The 15,553-nt window shown below is 37.7% G+C and overlaps 2 protein-coding genes across 5 annotated transcripts in view; both read right to left on the bottom strand.

Moving 5' to 3' along the window:
* Positions 1-15,553, bottom strand: part of LOC137267918 (F-actin-capping protein subunit beta) — a 384,252-nt gene that overhangs the window by 154,797 nt on the left and 213,902 nt on the right. The gene's annotated exons all lie outside the window — the stretch shown is intronic.
* LOC137267917 (protein SCO1 homolog, mitochondrial-like) lies at positions 20-11,965 on the bottom strand. Of its 4 annotated transcripts, none has more exons than XM_067802365.1 (8): positions 11,895-11,965; positions 11,382-11,532; positions 8,914-9,066; positions 8,475-8,565; positions 7,720-7,917; positions 7,011-7,103; positions 2,975-3,090; positions 20-1,469 (listed from the first exon to the last, which is right to left on the bottom strand). In XM_067802365.1, the coding sequence occupies exons 2-8, from the start codon at positions 11,508-11,510 to the stop codon at positions 1,332-1,334; spliced, it is 918 nt and encodes a 305-aa protein (XP_067658466.1). In that variant the 5' UTR covers positions 11,511-11,532; positions 11,895-11,965; the 3' UTR covers positions 20-1,331. The 4 variants fall into 4 exon arrangements, with proteins under 4 accessions (XP_067658466.1, XP_067658467.1, XP_067658468.1 ...); XM_067802366.1 differs by having other exon boundaries at positions 11,859-11,949; XM_067802367.1 differs by having other exon boundaries at positions 11,779-11,916.

Genomic DNA, 15,553 nt, shown 5'->3' with positions numbered 1-15,553 from the left:
ATTTACAACAGAACAAACATTCAGCACTTCAACAAATCTTTAATGTTTCTTGAATATGGATTTTAAGCAATGGCGTGCTCATAATCTAAGGTGGGAGTTGTTCCCTATTCTGGAGAGAGGCAGGCTTGTCCATAAAAACAAGCAACAAATTATGAACAGCTCATCCATATATACCACTCAGTATTGTACACTTCATGAATTTTAACTGGCGTGATACGACAAAGTTTTTCTTTCTCACATACTGCTTTCAAGACACATTGGACATAATCTGAGCAGACAACCAACCTTTTTTGGATGAACAAATATCTTCACTCACAAGTAAGAATAAAAACTAGTGGATGGGGTCCACTTAGAATTGGTTGGATTTAGGTAAGGCGAAAATGAATTTAATATGTGGGAACAAAAGCATGCAACATGAAAAGACAAGGTCTCAAGGGAAAAAATCTACTGTCATAAAATATACTTGGTGACTAACTTTGACAGAATATCTACTGTCTACACTGAAGTGTGTAGCAAAACAGAAGTAAAAGTTCTTGATATCACTGAAACTTTCACATGACCGGCACTGATATATACTTTCAGCGTGTCCTCTTGAAAATGAGCATCTGAAAGCTACTCTCTTGTTTTCTAGAAATGAAATGAACATAAAGAAGTGCAAATTTAACGGTTTTGACAACAAAAACAGATTGAAATGTTCTAATTGATTTCAAATAGTTATGGAGGCATGTGTATATTACTATATATGATATATGCTAGAACACGGAACATAGTGACAATGCAGACTCTCTGAACCTATACAACATTAAAAACTGAGCTACCTGGGTAGAATTTCTGTTTCATGATGCTTTGGTTTCAGAAGGAAGAGTTCAGTTCCTTTGTAGAAAGACTGTTTCCTCTACACAATAAAAGGTGGTATATCTGCACTATTTGAATTAAAATGATGTCAACTGTCTCCCTAAAAAGCCTCATGAACAAGAGGACACCTTGACCGAAAAAAAATCTGTCAGTGATATCACAGAGCTTCTGTACCTGAACAAGGTCACAGAGCGAGTAATGTTTTATGATGCTTTTAGTTATATTTCAGCCAAAATAGACAAATAAGATGGATGTTGTCTCATGGTACCCATGTGGGTGAGCAACATTTTAAAAGCAGCGCAAACACATATCCCTGTGCAGTGACAGTCTGCCTCAGCAAATGTGGATGTGTATGATATCTCACTGTATTTGTTACAAATATTGAACAGTGTCACAGTAGGAGAAGAATATTGAGAGTAAATGCTTTGAAATATATTAAATGTTGAAAGCGACTACAATATTTAAGGAATACAAGTCTATTTTCTTAGATATGAAAATTTCTCCATATGCACTTTGATACTGGTTGAAATCTCATCAAACTTCTTGTTCTGGCCGTAATAGTCGACAAAGTCTCCATCCGGATTAACCAGGTACAGGATGATTGTGTGGTCAACCTGAAACAATGGGCACACCTTGCTACAGAATGTATGAGTGAGGGTGGGTTTTTCTTTATGCCACACTCTGCAATATTCCAGCAATATGTAAATAATCAATCTATGTATGTGGGACATTATGACATGTCAAACCAGTCAGCGAACTTGATTACCGGAGCCAGTTGCCTCAAAGAAGAATTGGTTACTTAATACATACACTTCAAAATTTGACAAAATTAAAATACTTTGGTATTTAGAAGGAATATTACTTTGATGGGTGATTTTGTTTTTATTTATTTTCCCCTCCTGCCTTTAGGTTTTCTGAGGACAAAATCAGTAAAACAAGAAATACATTTGGTCTGGTCTAAAGAGGGAAAGCAACTTGTGATGACCTCCTCTGACAGACATAACAAACTGGAGCTAAGGTTGTGCTTTTTGCTATCTACTGATTTTGGCATTTTTATTTTTCTTGGTTTCTATGGCAACAATTTGGTTTTAGTCTCAAAGGGTGGAAAACTTCTCATTATCTTTAAGAAACACTTGGCAGATATGTGAAGCAGACCCTGAAGTGGTGCCTTTTGCTATAAGCAGATTTTTGGCACTTTTATTTATCTGGGTTTCCATTGAAATGATTCAGACTTAGTCTCAAAAGGGAGGGATGGGCTTTGTTTAATGAGCACAACTCAAAATGCTATTTGATATCTTTCAACATAACTTGGCAGATTTATGAGGCAGATCTTGAAGTGCTTTTTGTTGTTTACAGATACTTGGCATTTATATTTTTAATTATTTTCATGGAAACGATTCAAACTTAGTCAAACAAGAAGACACAATCATCAATATCCCCTGCATTACTTCCCATTTCAGTGTAAGTCGCACTTTTAAAGTTCTGCTCCAGAAAAGATAAATGTGCATGGACAGACGGACGGACGCACAGGGTGCATTTTAATACCCCTGCAAAAAGTTGTACAATCTGTTTTGGGTGAAACACGAAATCATGCCCAAACAGTTCCATACTAAAGTTGTGGAATGATTACTTGTAAACAATTTCTTTGAAACTTCCGTTATTTCTATGTTGACCCTTTTTATACCCCCGGCATAGTTGACGCCTTGTCTGCCTGTCAGTCTGTGATCATTTTGCTTTTGGATTCAATTTTTGTCTGCAAAACTTAGTAGATATATCAAACAGCACCAAAAATGGTGAATTGGCTATGTACAGATTTTTGTGAGTTACTATTTATATTTTTTCCATGGAAACGATTCAGATTTTGTCTCAAAAATGAGGGGTAGGTTTTGCAAAAGTGGTGGCTTTTGCTATTTGCATGATCTGGGCATTTATATTTTTCATTATTTCCATGGAAACAATTTGTATTTAGTCTAAAAAATAATCAAATTGTACTTAAACTAACTGTGCTTTCAAATATGTGTTAGCTGGAGAAATTTATCATCTTCTGTTGATTACCTCTTTTACCAACTATAAACTGTATGATATTGTCATGAGATGCACTTTAGGACTAATGACTTACTATATAATCATTGTCCTCATCGCGGGGACCGGCACTGTAGTACACCCGATATGCACGTGTTGCCTCATCCACCTGTGCCTTGCTGCCAGTCAACCCAAGTAGCTTGGGCGAAAATTCTGCAGTAAAAGCAAATCATGTCAGTAAGTATAGTCTTTGAAAATGTGCTTGACTGAGTGTACATGCTGAAAATGCTAACGTGAAGTGAGTTCAGGGTTATGCCACACTTAGCATGATTGCAGATATATGGCAGAAGTCTGTAAATAATCAAGTCTGGACCTGGTGCACAGAGAGACGGAATGAAAATAAAACTACCTCCTTCCAAAAAAACCTGAAACACAATTTCATTCAAAATGCTGACAATACTGAGTTAAAAATAGCCTAAATGTTGCCATGGAAACACAATAATTTTTAAAATCTACACATAAATCTGCAGTTTATGGGCTTGAGGGACTTACTGTATTTATCAAAGGCTAATGGATACATGTGCATATTCGAGGATTTTGACAATCATCTTACATCACAGTTGCTAGAGTTTGTTTCAAGATGTTTGATTTTGTTAGAAAATGAAAATTGTACACATGCAAAATTTCATGTCATACACCAAGTATCTTTCATGAGTGATTAAAGGGCAAACAACTATGGTCATAATGAAGTGCAAGTGTTGATGCAATCACAAAACATTCATTATTGACTGTGACTCTAAAATATACATATGTAAAATATAGAGAGAGATAAATAAGGGAACACATGAAAGTGTCCCTTTACTTATTTCCAGTATTTCGCCAACAGTGCAATATATAGCATGTGGATAAACCTGGAAAAAAATATAAAAAATAATACATTTGTACTTTTGTGTGTTCCCTTATTTGTTTCCATGAGTACTTCCCCTCTTTTTTCAATCGCAGATTAAAAATAAATTCCCCTACTTTTTGTAAAGAGTAAATTCAGCCATAGGTCATAATGAACAAAATCACAACACAGACAAGTTGACAGGGAACCTGTCAGAACAGGCCAGACCATTATGTCTATATCCATTACCTTTGTATATCATTGCATGTATATGTGTAATATTATCTATATCTTGTCCATTATCAATTATCATCTAGGCTCAAAACTATGCTAAAAGTGAGTGAGTGAGTTTAGTTTTACGCCACACTCAGCAACATTCCAGCCATATGGCGGCGGTCTGTAAATAATCGAGTCTGGACCAGACAATCCAGTGATCCACAACATGAGCATCGATCTGCGCAACTGGGAACTGATGACATGTGTCAACCAAATCAGTGAGCCTGACCACCCGATGCTTTTAGTCGGGGTAGAAGAGGCCTTCAGCAATCCATACTTGCCATAAAAGGCGACTGTGCTTGTCATAAGAGGCGACTAACAGGATCTGGTGGTCACGCGTTCCAATTACGCAGATAAATGCTCATGTTGTTGATCACTGGATTGTCTGGTCCGGACTCGATTATTTACAGACCGCCACCATATAGCTGGAATATTGCCGAGAGTGGCGTTAAACTACACTCACTCACTAATAAAAATACTGATATCCCTAACTTATTTTGCCTAGTATATTTTAGATATGTAGAACTATCAATTGTGTCATACTGTTTTTTACATAACTAAATTAGAGTAATATAGATTATGCAACCTAATACCCATTTACTATATGAGTAAAAGTTGTAATAGCTTCATTATCGTATATATAGTGTGAAATATACTATACAACTATAGACCGGTAACAAGGTCAACACTTTTTTTATGGACCCACAAAGAGCAATACTGATTGAGCATTACTTTTCCTGAGTCCATAAAAAACAGGTATTGACCAAATTCAGCTGTCTGTAATTTTTAAATTATGTTGTTACAGCAAATAAGCTTCTAAAGCACAAAACATGTCCATTTAGTCAAGGAAAGTAATTTTGTTCTCCCTACTATAAGGGTAACGCTATTTTTCAGGGCATTATCATTTGCAGAAGCCCTTGGTCTTTCATTAACTGCCCGACGAAGGAGGGCAGTTGAAAAGACCGAGGGCTTCTGCAAATGATAATGCCCTGAAAAATAGCGTACCGTTATTATAGCTAAAATGAATAGAATTTTTAATAAAATAAGAATAAAAACAGCGGCATCGTTTTAGAAGCATTTACTGCCAACAACAAAATGACGGAAGTCACTGCCACACATTTTATAAATATAGACACGTCATAGAAGAACACAGGTGACGTCACTATTGAGAGTGACGACATTCGACCTTGACCTTTGCTCATACTACCAGCCGCCATTGTTTTCAGTGATCAACAACGTTAGACTTGAAGTCGATATTTTCATTGCTGTATGTTGTCATTTATGGTACAATCGTTATGGTTGACACAGGCAGGAAAGTGCATAATGGCACAGGCACATGTGACGAATGTGAGACAGATATATGGTCAATAATGAACCCAAGTTCAATCGAGCCGTAGGTGATTGAACTTCAATAGCTGAGCTACTTATGACGTCACCTAACAACGGGCTTGATAATGGCCCGTCGTTAAGGTTGAGTGGTCCAATATCATTTGCAGAGGCCCGCAAATTTCTGATAATAGGAGGTCTGTATCATGATAATTCCATGTATTTTAGCTATAAAAACCAATAACGTTACGTAAACAATAGGAATGAAGCGTAACAGGAAGCAAGGCAATCTCATTGGTTGAATCATGGGTAAGTTCTCATCCAGTTCTCTCAAAATCTATTCTTAGTAACTCAAGTCAAGATGGGACCTGGTTTGGAGTCCAAATGTTTTTCAGTCAATGGTCTAGGTGACCACCTCGAACAATGAAGAAGCTGGAAAAATATGCTTACATAATAACAGGCAATATTGATTGTGTAATATTGGTCATTGCATCATGTGTACTATAAATGTATCATTTTTATAAATTTTCCGGGTGAATTAGAAATGAATAAATACTCCTTCGAGAATTATGTCACACCCACAGTGTCTCATGTTGATTTTACTGGCAAGCCATACTTTTTACGCCACACTCAGCAATATTCCAGCCATATGGTGGTCGTCTGTAAATAACCACATCAGAATCAACCACAGGCTTCAAGAAGCATGAGGAATGCATTCTGACCCAAAATCCCAACAGGGTCAAAGACACATGAGATGTAAATTCCAATCTGGAATCCCCACAGGAGATCTAAGAAGCACGAAGAACAATTTTCTGACCCAGAATCCCCAAAGGATCTAAGATGCATGAGATGCATATTCTGACCCAGAATCCCCAAAGGATCTAAGATGCATGAGATGCATATTCTGACCCAGAATCCTCACAGGGTCTAAGATGCATGAGATGTAAATTCCAATCTGGAATCCCTACAGGATCTAAGAAGTAGGAGGAACAATTTTTTGCCTAGAATCCCCAAAGGATCTAAGAGGCATGAGATGCATTTTCTCACCCAGAATCCCCAAAGGATCTAAGAGGCATGAGATGCATTTTCTCACCCAGAATTCCCACAGGGTCTAAGATGCATGAGATGCATATTCTGACCCAGAATCCCCACAAGGTCTAAGATGAATATTTTGAACCACAGGGTCTAAGATGCATGAGATACATATTCTGACCCAGAATCCCCACAAGGTCTAAGATGAATATTTTGAACCACAGGGTCTAAGATGCATGAGATGCATATTCTGACCCAGAATCCCCACAAGGTCTAAGATGAATATTTTGAACCACAGGGTCTAAGATGCATGAGATACATATTCTGACCCACAATCCCCAAAGGATTTAAGAAGCATGAGATGCATATTCTGACCCAGAATCCTTAAAGGGTCTAAGATGCATGAGATGCCTATTCTGACCCAGAATCCCCATGGGATCTAAGAAACATGAAACACATATTCTGACGTACAATCCTTGATGGATCTTAGAATCACTGGATGCATATTCTGACCCTAAATCCCCACAGGATCTAAGATGCATGAGATGCATATTGTGATCCAGAATCCCCAGTGGTGTTATCTACTGTTTGCAGAATGTTATCAGTCACCCACCTTGGCAGTATTCCCGAAGAGCTTTCACAGTGTCACGCTCAGGGTCCACTGTGATGAAGAGGGGTTGAATGTTTGGCTTGGAAGGCGTTGCATCTACAATGACAAAACTGAGTGAGTGAGGGAGTAGGATTTACGCCGCTTTTAGCAATATTCCAGCAGGATCAAAGCGGGGGACACCAGAAATGACAAAACTGAAAACGCTGCATTATTCCCAAATTACAAGAAACATTACAAGTACTCACAAAGGGTGGGTGAGTTTAGTTTTACACCGCACTCAGCAATATTACATCCATATGGCGGTGGGTCTGTAAATAATTGAGTCTGGACCAGGCAATCCAGTGATCAACAACATGAGCATCGATCTGCGCAATTGGGAACAGATGACATATGTCAACCAAGTCAGCGAGCTGACTACCTGATCCCGTCAGTTGCCTCTTACGACAAGCATAGTCGCACTTACAAAGGGAGGAACACAACAACTCACTGAACAACATGATACGCCATTCAACTTTACACACATAATTTTGGTGTACAGATTAATCAATGTATGATGGGGCCATAATTAGAAAAAAAAATACATAAAGTAAAACATTAAACTAAGACATTTTAACAAAAATCTGACATGGAGCAAAACTAACGAATTTACAAATGTTGTGTCATTCAAAATAATGATAAGAACAAACTATCTACTGCTGAAGACCACACTCACCTATTAAGTCAACAACTTTGATCATCTTCTCGATCTCGTCCGGGCAGATGTCAGGGCAGTGTGTAAAACCAAAGTACAGAAGTACCCACTGACCATGGAAGTCCTTGCTGGACTTGACTTGACCATTGTGGTCGATCAACTGCCATGATCCACCCAGCGCAGCTTTTCCAAGGGACCTGCTCCTCTCCTTGGCAATTTCTGGAACCCAAGATGGTCCAAAATACATTTTGCGTCTGTAGAAAGTACAAACTTGCAAAAGATACTGAATTCAATTATCATAAATAGAACAGTACTTGACAGAATGTGTATTCACAAATAGATGTAATTTTCTCAATAAAATTGATATTTTATACTATTTTTGCACACAGGGAGGAGATAAGCATAATAAACAGGAGTCAGAAAAAAAATAAATAAACATGCATGCACTCATGCACGTAGGCAGAGAAACATGTTTTGAGAGACAGTGAGATAGTTGAGTGAGTTTTGTTTATGACATTCAGCAATATTCCAGCTACATGGTGGTGGACTGTAAATAATCTGGACCATTTCATCCATTTTGTTAATAACTGTCAAAACTGTCAAGCAAATTCAGAGTGAGTGAGCGAGTTAAGTTTTATGCAGTCGCCTTTTTTGGCAAGCATGGATTGCTGAAGACCTATTCTACCTATTCACAGTGGTTCCGACTTTTTCTATGAGACCATGACGGTAGGCTGCCTCACAAAGAAATGGAAACATGAAGATATCTGTCTACTTACGTAGCTCCTTCTCCCTCTTCACATACTGAACTCCCAGTAACATGGCACCTCCTAACCCTGCAGCTATTAGTAGGCCCTTCCAGGATACCGGCTAGAACAGGATACAGTTACTTGTTCATTACTGAAGGGAGCCATTCACTCTTGCAGCAACATGAATGTTACAGTTTTCATAGCTAGAATTACTGCTTGAATCTGTACTATTACTCTATATTCCTCACTCGCTACATTTTTGGTTGTGATTTGTATTTTGGGGAACTTATATTTTTATAATACAACTGTTGACTGAATCACATTTCTTTGTTATTTTCACATTTGATTCTTTTGCAGATTGATCTCAGTTTTATCTAGGGAATCACAACGTAACAACAAACATTAGGTACTGAGTAAGGGACAGATACGGATGTTGGCGTTAAGAAACATAACACAACATGATACTGACCCCCTGTTTCTTTTTGGGAGCAGATTTCGGTGTTCCTGATGACATTAGTCGGTGACAGGCAGTTTGTAGTGAGCTTCTGTTGAGATGAGTTGTCTGTGGAATGAGGACAGACAGTTGCCGACTGGGGTTGCTCATTGTGGACATGGTGGCAAACTGAAATCAAAGAATAGTGCTTACATGTGCAGTAAAAAGGAAAACATTTACAGCAATATCTACATACCACTAGTGCTGGTTGTAATTATATATTACTCTGATAAAAAATTACTTAAAGATTCAGAATAATTGCTTTTCATAAATTATTTGACAACCTGGCGACAATCCTCTCTGGTGTTCACTTGCATCAAATTTAAATGAATTTGATAAGCTCACTTGTCAAAACTTGAAAATGAGACAATCACTTTAAAGTTTTCATATCCACATAACAGACAATATCTGTCACTATCTGAATCAAACCTTTGTGATCCAGATAAAACTGGAAATAAAACACATTTTCAAGAATATTTGTGGACTCAAACCCAAATCGTATGCTTTGTGAGATAGTAAAATGATTACAGTGTCTATGCTGTTATCCCGTCTACCAGTTTTTAGTGTTTAGTGTTTCTGATTTTACCTGTTACAAACGTACAGACCAATGCCAGATGTATTCGGATACTCTACGTAATTTCCTTAGATTTACATGTTATTTCAGTGTAGCATAAATGTTTTCATGCAGCTCAGGATGGATCTTTGCAAAATTTGAAACCATCTCTGCTCTCAGTACATAATTTAAGTTCAGTTTTCAGACCAATGACATCACATTCATCAACTTCCGCATGGTTCCACAATCCCACACACCGCCATGTTAAAGTTGTTCACGTCATGTACATATGTTGATTGAAGGGCCACTGATCCGTAACAGTTAATGTTTCTCTCTAATGGTTTAATAAACAAACCAAGCTGCAAGTTGGTCAGCACCTGCTCCCTCGACCATGATAGACACAAGGACTGAGCTACTGTCCATACTGGCAGAATTTCTTCTGGGAAGGGTGGATGTCCATCACATGCTGTTATTAAAATATATCCCATATAATTCTTGTCTTATTGTAACAGAGTATCCCAGCAGTGTTGGCTTTTTCAGATTTTCTATTGCCTGGATGGTACAGTAACTGATCCAATTTGATCCTACTTTTCTCCAGCTAAAATATGATGCCTACAGGCACAGAGCAAGCCATTTGTTCAGTGAAAGACTGATAGATTGCAAAGTCTCATATTTATATAGTAAAACTCATGTGTAAGCCCAGGCTTGGTAGCTATGCTTTTGGGCTATTATCTATCATAATATATGATCATAATAACATCTATCCATGAACGACTTTGCCACTGCTAGAAAAATCTGCAAATTCACCCTATGTATTTCTTTTCACTTCGCTATGCATTACTTCTCCCTTGCTGTGACGCATGTGTGGTAGTATAAACCTACATAAGTTATTTGATTGAATGATTGATTGATTGTGTGATTGATTCATCGACTGACTGACTGACTGACTGACTGACTGACTGATTGGCTAACTAATTTACTTTGAATTGTGGACATGATACAATTAGTTGCCAGGTGTGGTATCTTCGGTGACCAATGAATCTATACACCAATGTTAAAAACCTGAAATGATGTATCACTTTTTTGCACACTAATCTGTTAAAAGACATGGCGCTTGATTATGATGAATGGCATGTCGTTCTTTTATATCTTTTATATTCTGGATATTGATGGATACGTTCCAGCGCAATGTAATAGCTGACATTGTTGCTATAACTTCTGTCTGTTTTAAGTTTAAAAGTTGCATTTTGTTTTCATGTATTCATTGCAGCATTCAGCACAATCTGTATGACAGACAACATACGCTATGCTGTGTTGGGATGGGGGAACGGGAAGAAATCTTTCACTTCATGATAATGAAGTAAAAATGACTTTGCCTTTCTTGATCAGTCTATATACTTAAACTATCAATTGTGGATGAGAGGGGAGGGGAAACTGCTCTGGATTAGTGCCCCTTTAACTTGTTACAATTCCATAAATAAACAATGGAAAATTAAACAGAAATTTTGTAGATAAGCTGATTCCTCACAAATGTGCAAATTTGACTTGGATCTTAAAAAAAAATTAAAGACATGGAAATTATTTATGCTGCACTATTTTAACATGTAAGTCTATGGACATTAAATCAAGTGTCCGAACATAACTGGCACTGGTCTGTACAACTAATATTGTAAGTGCGCTTCTACAGCTTATATTCTGTAAATCTGCCAAGAAGCAGGGAAACTGATTAAAGAAATACACAATTAACATACATCTACCAATGAGAAAACATGTAAAAATATGCACCACAAATAAACAGTTTTGGGGATTGTGTACAAAACACTATATCGAATCTCAAGTCAGTCAAGGACGAAAATACGTGCTCAAGCGAGTCAAACCCTCGTCGACTTACCGACACAAGACCGGTTTTCGTGGATGGACATGTCGGGCAATTACTTGCCATTGATTTGAAAAATGAGCAGCTTTTGGACAATGGCTGGAAGCATCTTCCACACAAGACTCGCGAGGCCAACATTTCCATTGCGTCAGATTTCTTGACAGATCTGAAGAAAGTCACATGGAAAGTGCAAATGTGCAATACGTTGAGTTGCTTCAATTGAATAGAGTGACTTCCCCTGATATGATACAGAGGTTCCATTTGGGTTGTTTGGGCATAAAATTTACTGAAAGCAGATAAATGGAAAGGAGGGTGAAATAAAATTGCCACTGCATCTCCAGAATTGATTCATCAATTTGAGAAATCGAAAACTGCGAAACTAAACCGCTAATTTTCAGCGGTGTAGGAATACCATGATGCCATGATGTGGGATTTTAGTACAGAGCATATCAACTATTTAACATCTGGATCCAACTGATCGAACATGGCTACCAGTCAAAGAACATTTGGGACTTCAGTTTTGATAACCTTATTTGAAAGACATCTACGCAAGACTACATGTTTGAATGTAAGAACACGAAGGTGATTCGCCTCTGCGTGATGCACGTGAAATACGTTCACGTACCTTTGACACGTGCATCTCGTTCTTTGGCCATTCGGATTGAACCGGGACCGCCCCAAGGCACACTTGCAATTTATTTTGAACAAACTCCATCACGTGTCAATCACAAATATTATCATATTATTTGCCTATACTGAGAGCGCCAATTGCAGGGCATCCAATGTTAAGATCTGGGGCTCCTTTAACGAAGAAACCTTTGCTATAAGATTAACCTTAACTCCCATTCTTAAACGTTTACATAAGTGACCTCCGATCACCTTAATGCTTTGTTGGTGAAAGGAGGCCTGGCTCCGTCAATAAACATACATGTTATGATCATGTTCATATAAGTAACAGAGGACACTTATTACACATCATTGGCAATTATCAATTATAAAACCGTTATTACACATCATACATTAGCAATATTTATCTTCCAAACATTGCACTATTTTCTGTATCTTCTGTATGAAACACCCTCTGATATCTGATTAAAGCTATCACGCTTGTTAACTTTTTGCCATTATACTCACTTGCCTTATAATCATGAATATTTTTAATTACGACCAAGGGAAACAATACCAATCAATCTGATAATGAACAGTAAATATTCACAGCAACTTATTCAACCCTCAGTCAGATTAAATTCAGATTTGTTACAGTCACTCTTCATTGCATCTATTCAGAATTTTATGATATTGTGTGATTATTGTTATATCACCACCTATCTTTGTGGTAAATAAAGAAATGGTATTTGAAAAAAATAACATGAAGTACTGTAAATGTATTGTAATTTTAGCTGCTAGTTTTGAGTCACGGGTGCCCTTCCCCTAAATCTGCATCTCATTGTCATTATTATCAATCAGTACTTTTACGCCTTCCCCAACTTTGCTTTGTTATCTGACCGCTTTTGTTGTTTTCATGTTATTTTGATTTATGATAATGAAACAACCATATTTCATATGTTGATCAGTAACGATGAGTACGTATGAGATAATACACAAAGCGTAGTTCTGCTTCCATGTTATTATTTTACGTAGATACATATCTATGAAATCTGAAAAAAATCAGGTGTATGACTTATTGTTGAAAATTGTCCAACCCAAAGTGTTCCCCATTTTGAAGTTCGATTATCCAGATTCAACGTTCTGTGTGAGTGAACATAAAAGGGAGGTAACACACACTCCGACAACACCTTATTTCCGGGTTTTGACGACTTTTGCTGATACTTATCGCTTAAAATGAAGATAGGTGGGAAATACAGAATTTTTGAAACCCTTGGAAATGGAGCCTTTGGTAAAACGCACAAAGTTACAAACTTTCGGGACGCTTTTGCTCTGAAGGAAATAGAAATTCAACAATCTATTGATACATCCTCTGTGAACACTGAAATTGAAGCCTTCGAAAATCTCCCGCGTCATGAGAATATTGTCACATTTATTGATCATTTCACCGAAAACAACAAAATATATGTCGTCCTTGAATTCTGTGAGCCGGGAAATCTTAACGACTTTGCAATCAGCGAGAAAATGGACGACGTATCAATCACACGCGCAATGAAAGATGTCGCTCATGGCCTTCAGCATATACATAAACACAACGTTGTGCACGGAAATGTCAAACCCCAAAACATCACGTTGACCATGTCACATGGAAACAAACCAGTTTACAAACTCTCTGATTTCAATTTAACCAAGTGCAGTTGTTCGAGGGACGTTTTGTCAAGTTCTTTCGCTGTAAACCAGCCTCTCGGTGCTTATGTTAGTGGGCCGTGTGGTCTGACTTTGTTTTGGGCTCCGGAGTATAAAGATGGCCAGTTTTCAAGCTCGGGAGACGTGTTCAGTCTTGGTGTTGTGGTTTATGCTTTGTTTTCAATGCGGCTGGAAAAGAAAACACTTTGCCCTGCGGTCAAGTCTGCGGGCGACGAGCGGCCAGTTGCTCTCTGCAGTGCCGACGAGATTGAAACTGCAGTGAAAGCGACTGTTTCTGATGGTCTTAAGGCGATTGTGGGTAGAATGCTTGCAGTTGATCCGACTGGAAGACCAACAATTAATGATGTCTTGGACACTCTTTGAATAAATGAAATTTTGAAACAGCATTTTATATAAGGGGCCGTCTGTGTCCCTTGAAGTCTTTTTCATGGAGAATACAGACATTTTCATCTACACACAAAACAATGACATGGCAGTGTATTACTTCCACAAAATTATGATACCACTAAATATCACAGATATACCACTGAATGTCACAAATGTTACCTTATTTTCATCTTGCTTTCACTTGCCTTATATTTAAAGCATTGCATGTCATTAGAATGTTAAAATTGTAGAGAGCAATGGTGAAACATAATAAATGTGCATTTCGTCATTAACAATGCTCTTCTGTTTTCAACAAATCAAAAATAGAGCTGGAATCATATATGTCAGTATAGTTTTACATTTTTGTGAGAAACATGATAGCCATAAACTGATATCTTTGCTGCACATTTCCACTGAACATTCTGTGCATTCACGATCATGTTTCCTAGGAACCATCATTTTGTGAGGGCTGAACAAGGATGGGTTTGAAAGGTATTTATTGCATGTCTTGGTGAAAAGGTGATACAATACTTTGTAGAGGTTGCCTCCCTTTAGAAGGTGTGCCAGGTGTTATTTCTAGTAGTGTTCCCTTTGATTGAAATAATCAGAGAATGGTCTCAGTGCTGAAACGACAAAGCAATTGATCATGTTTTCCATTATCAAACTCAAACAATTTTGGAACACATCTTTGATTTCCCAGTGTTTGTCTGTAGCATTTCATAAGCACTAAAGCTTGGTTCGAAGTCAGGACTGCATTATCTTAAAGACTTCAGGAAATTATGTTCTTCACATGCTATTCATCCTTTAAAGATGTAAAATTTGAAAATACATTTTGTCCAGTTTGCTAAAAAACTCAAAAGAACTACATTTTTCTTCTTTATTTTTTGTGCATTATCAAACAAGGAAAATTAGATAAATGACCTTAACAAGTTATTTCAGTGATTGATCAGTTATAATGAACCATTCATCAATTTTGAGATTTTAGGTAACCATTTCCCAACACTATATTTTCCTCTTCATTATGAACCATGGTCATGATATGTTAGCTCCAGGTTTCTAATATAGTGGTCAGTGCTTGCATTACACCCTTGACAGAAGCTGACATATTGTGAAGTAAATGAGTGAGTTTAGTTATATGCTGCACTCAGCAATATTCTAGTGATATGGCGGTGGTCTGTAAATAACCGAGTCTGGACCAGACAATCAAGGCTTATTGTACCCCGAACCTTCACAGGTCGAAATAAATATGATGTGTTAGTTGTTTAACACAGCAATATTCCATCCAGTGGTCAAGTCAACAGCATGAGCATTGATCAATGTAATTGGGATACAGTGTGTCAGCCTGACAACCTGATCTCCGCAGTTGCATCTTTCCACATGCATGGGTTGCAGAACACCCATTTTACACCCAGTTCTAACCTGGATCTTAGGGTCTCTAGAATCACTTTAGTATCCCCTACCTTCCTGCACCCTTTGATCACCCTCCCACACTAAATGATCAGTTCCAA

The sequence above is a fragment of the Haliotis asinina genome, chromosome 16, assembly GCF_037392515.1.
Source record: "Haliotis asinina isolate JCU_RB_2024 chromosome 16, JCU_Hal_asi_v2, whole genome shotgun sequence".
Lineage (NCBI taxonomy): Eukaryota > Metazoa > Mollusca > Gastropoda > Lepetellida > Haliotidae > Haliotis > Haliotis asinina.
This window is presented reverse-complemented; position numbering and strand designations above follow the sequence as displayed.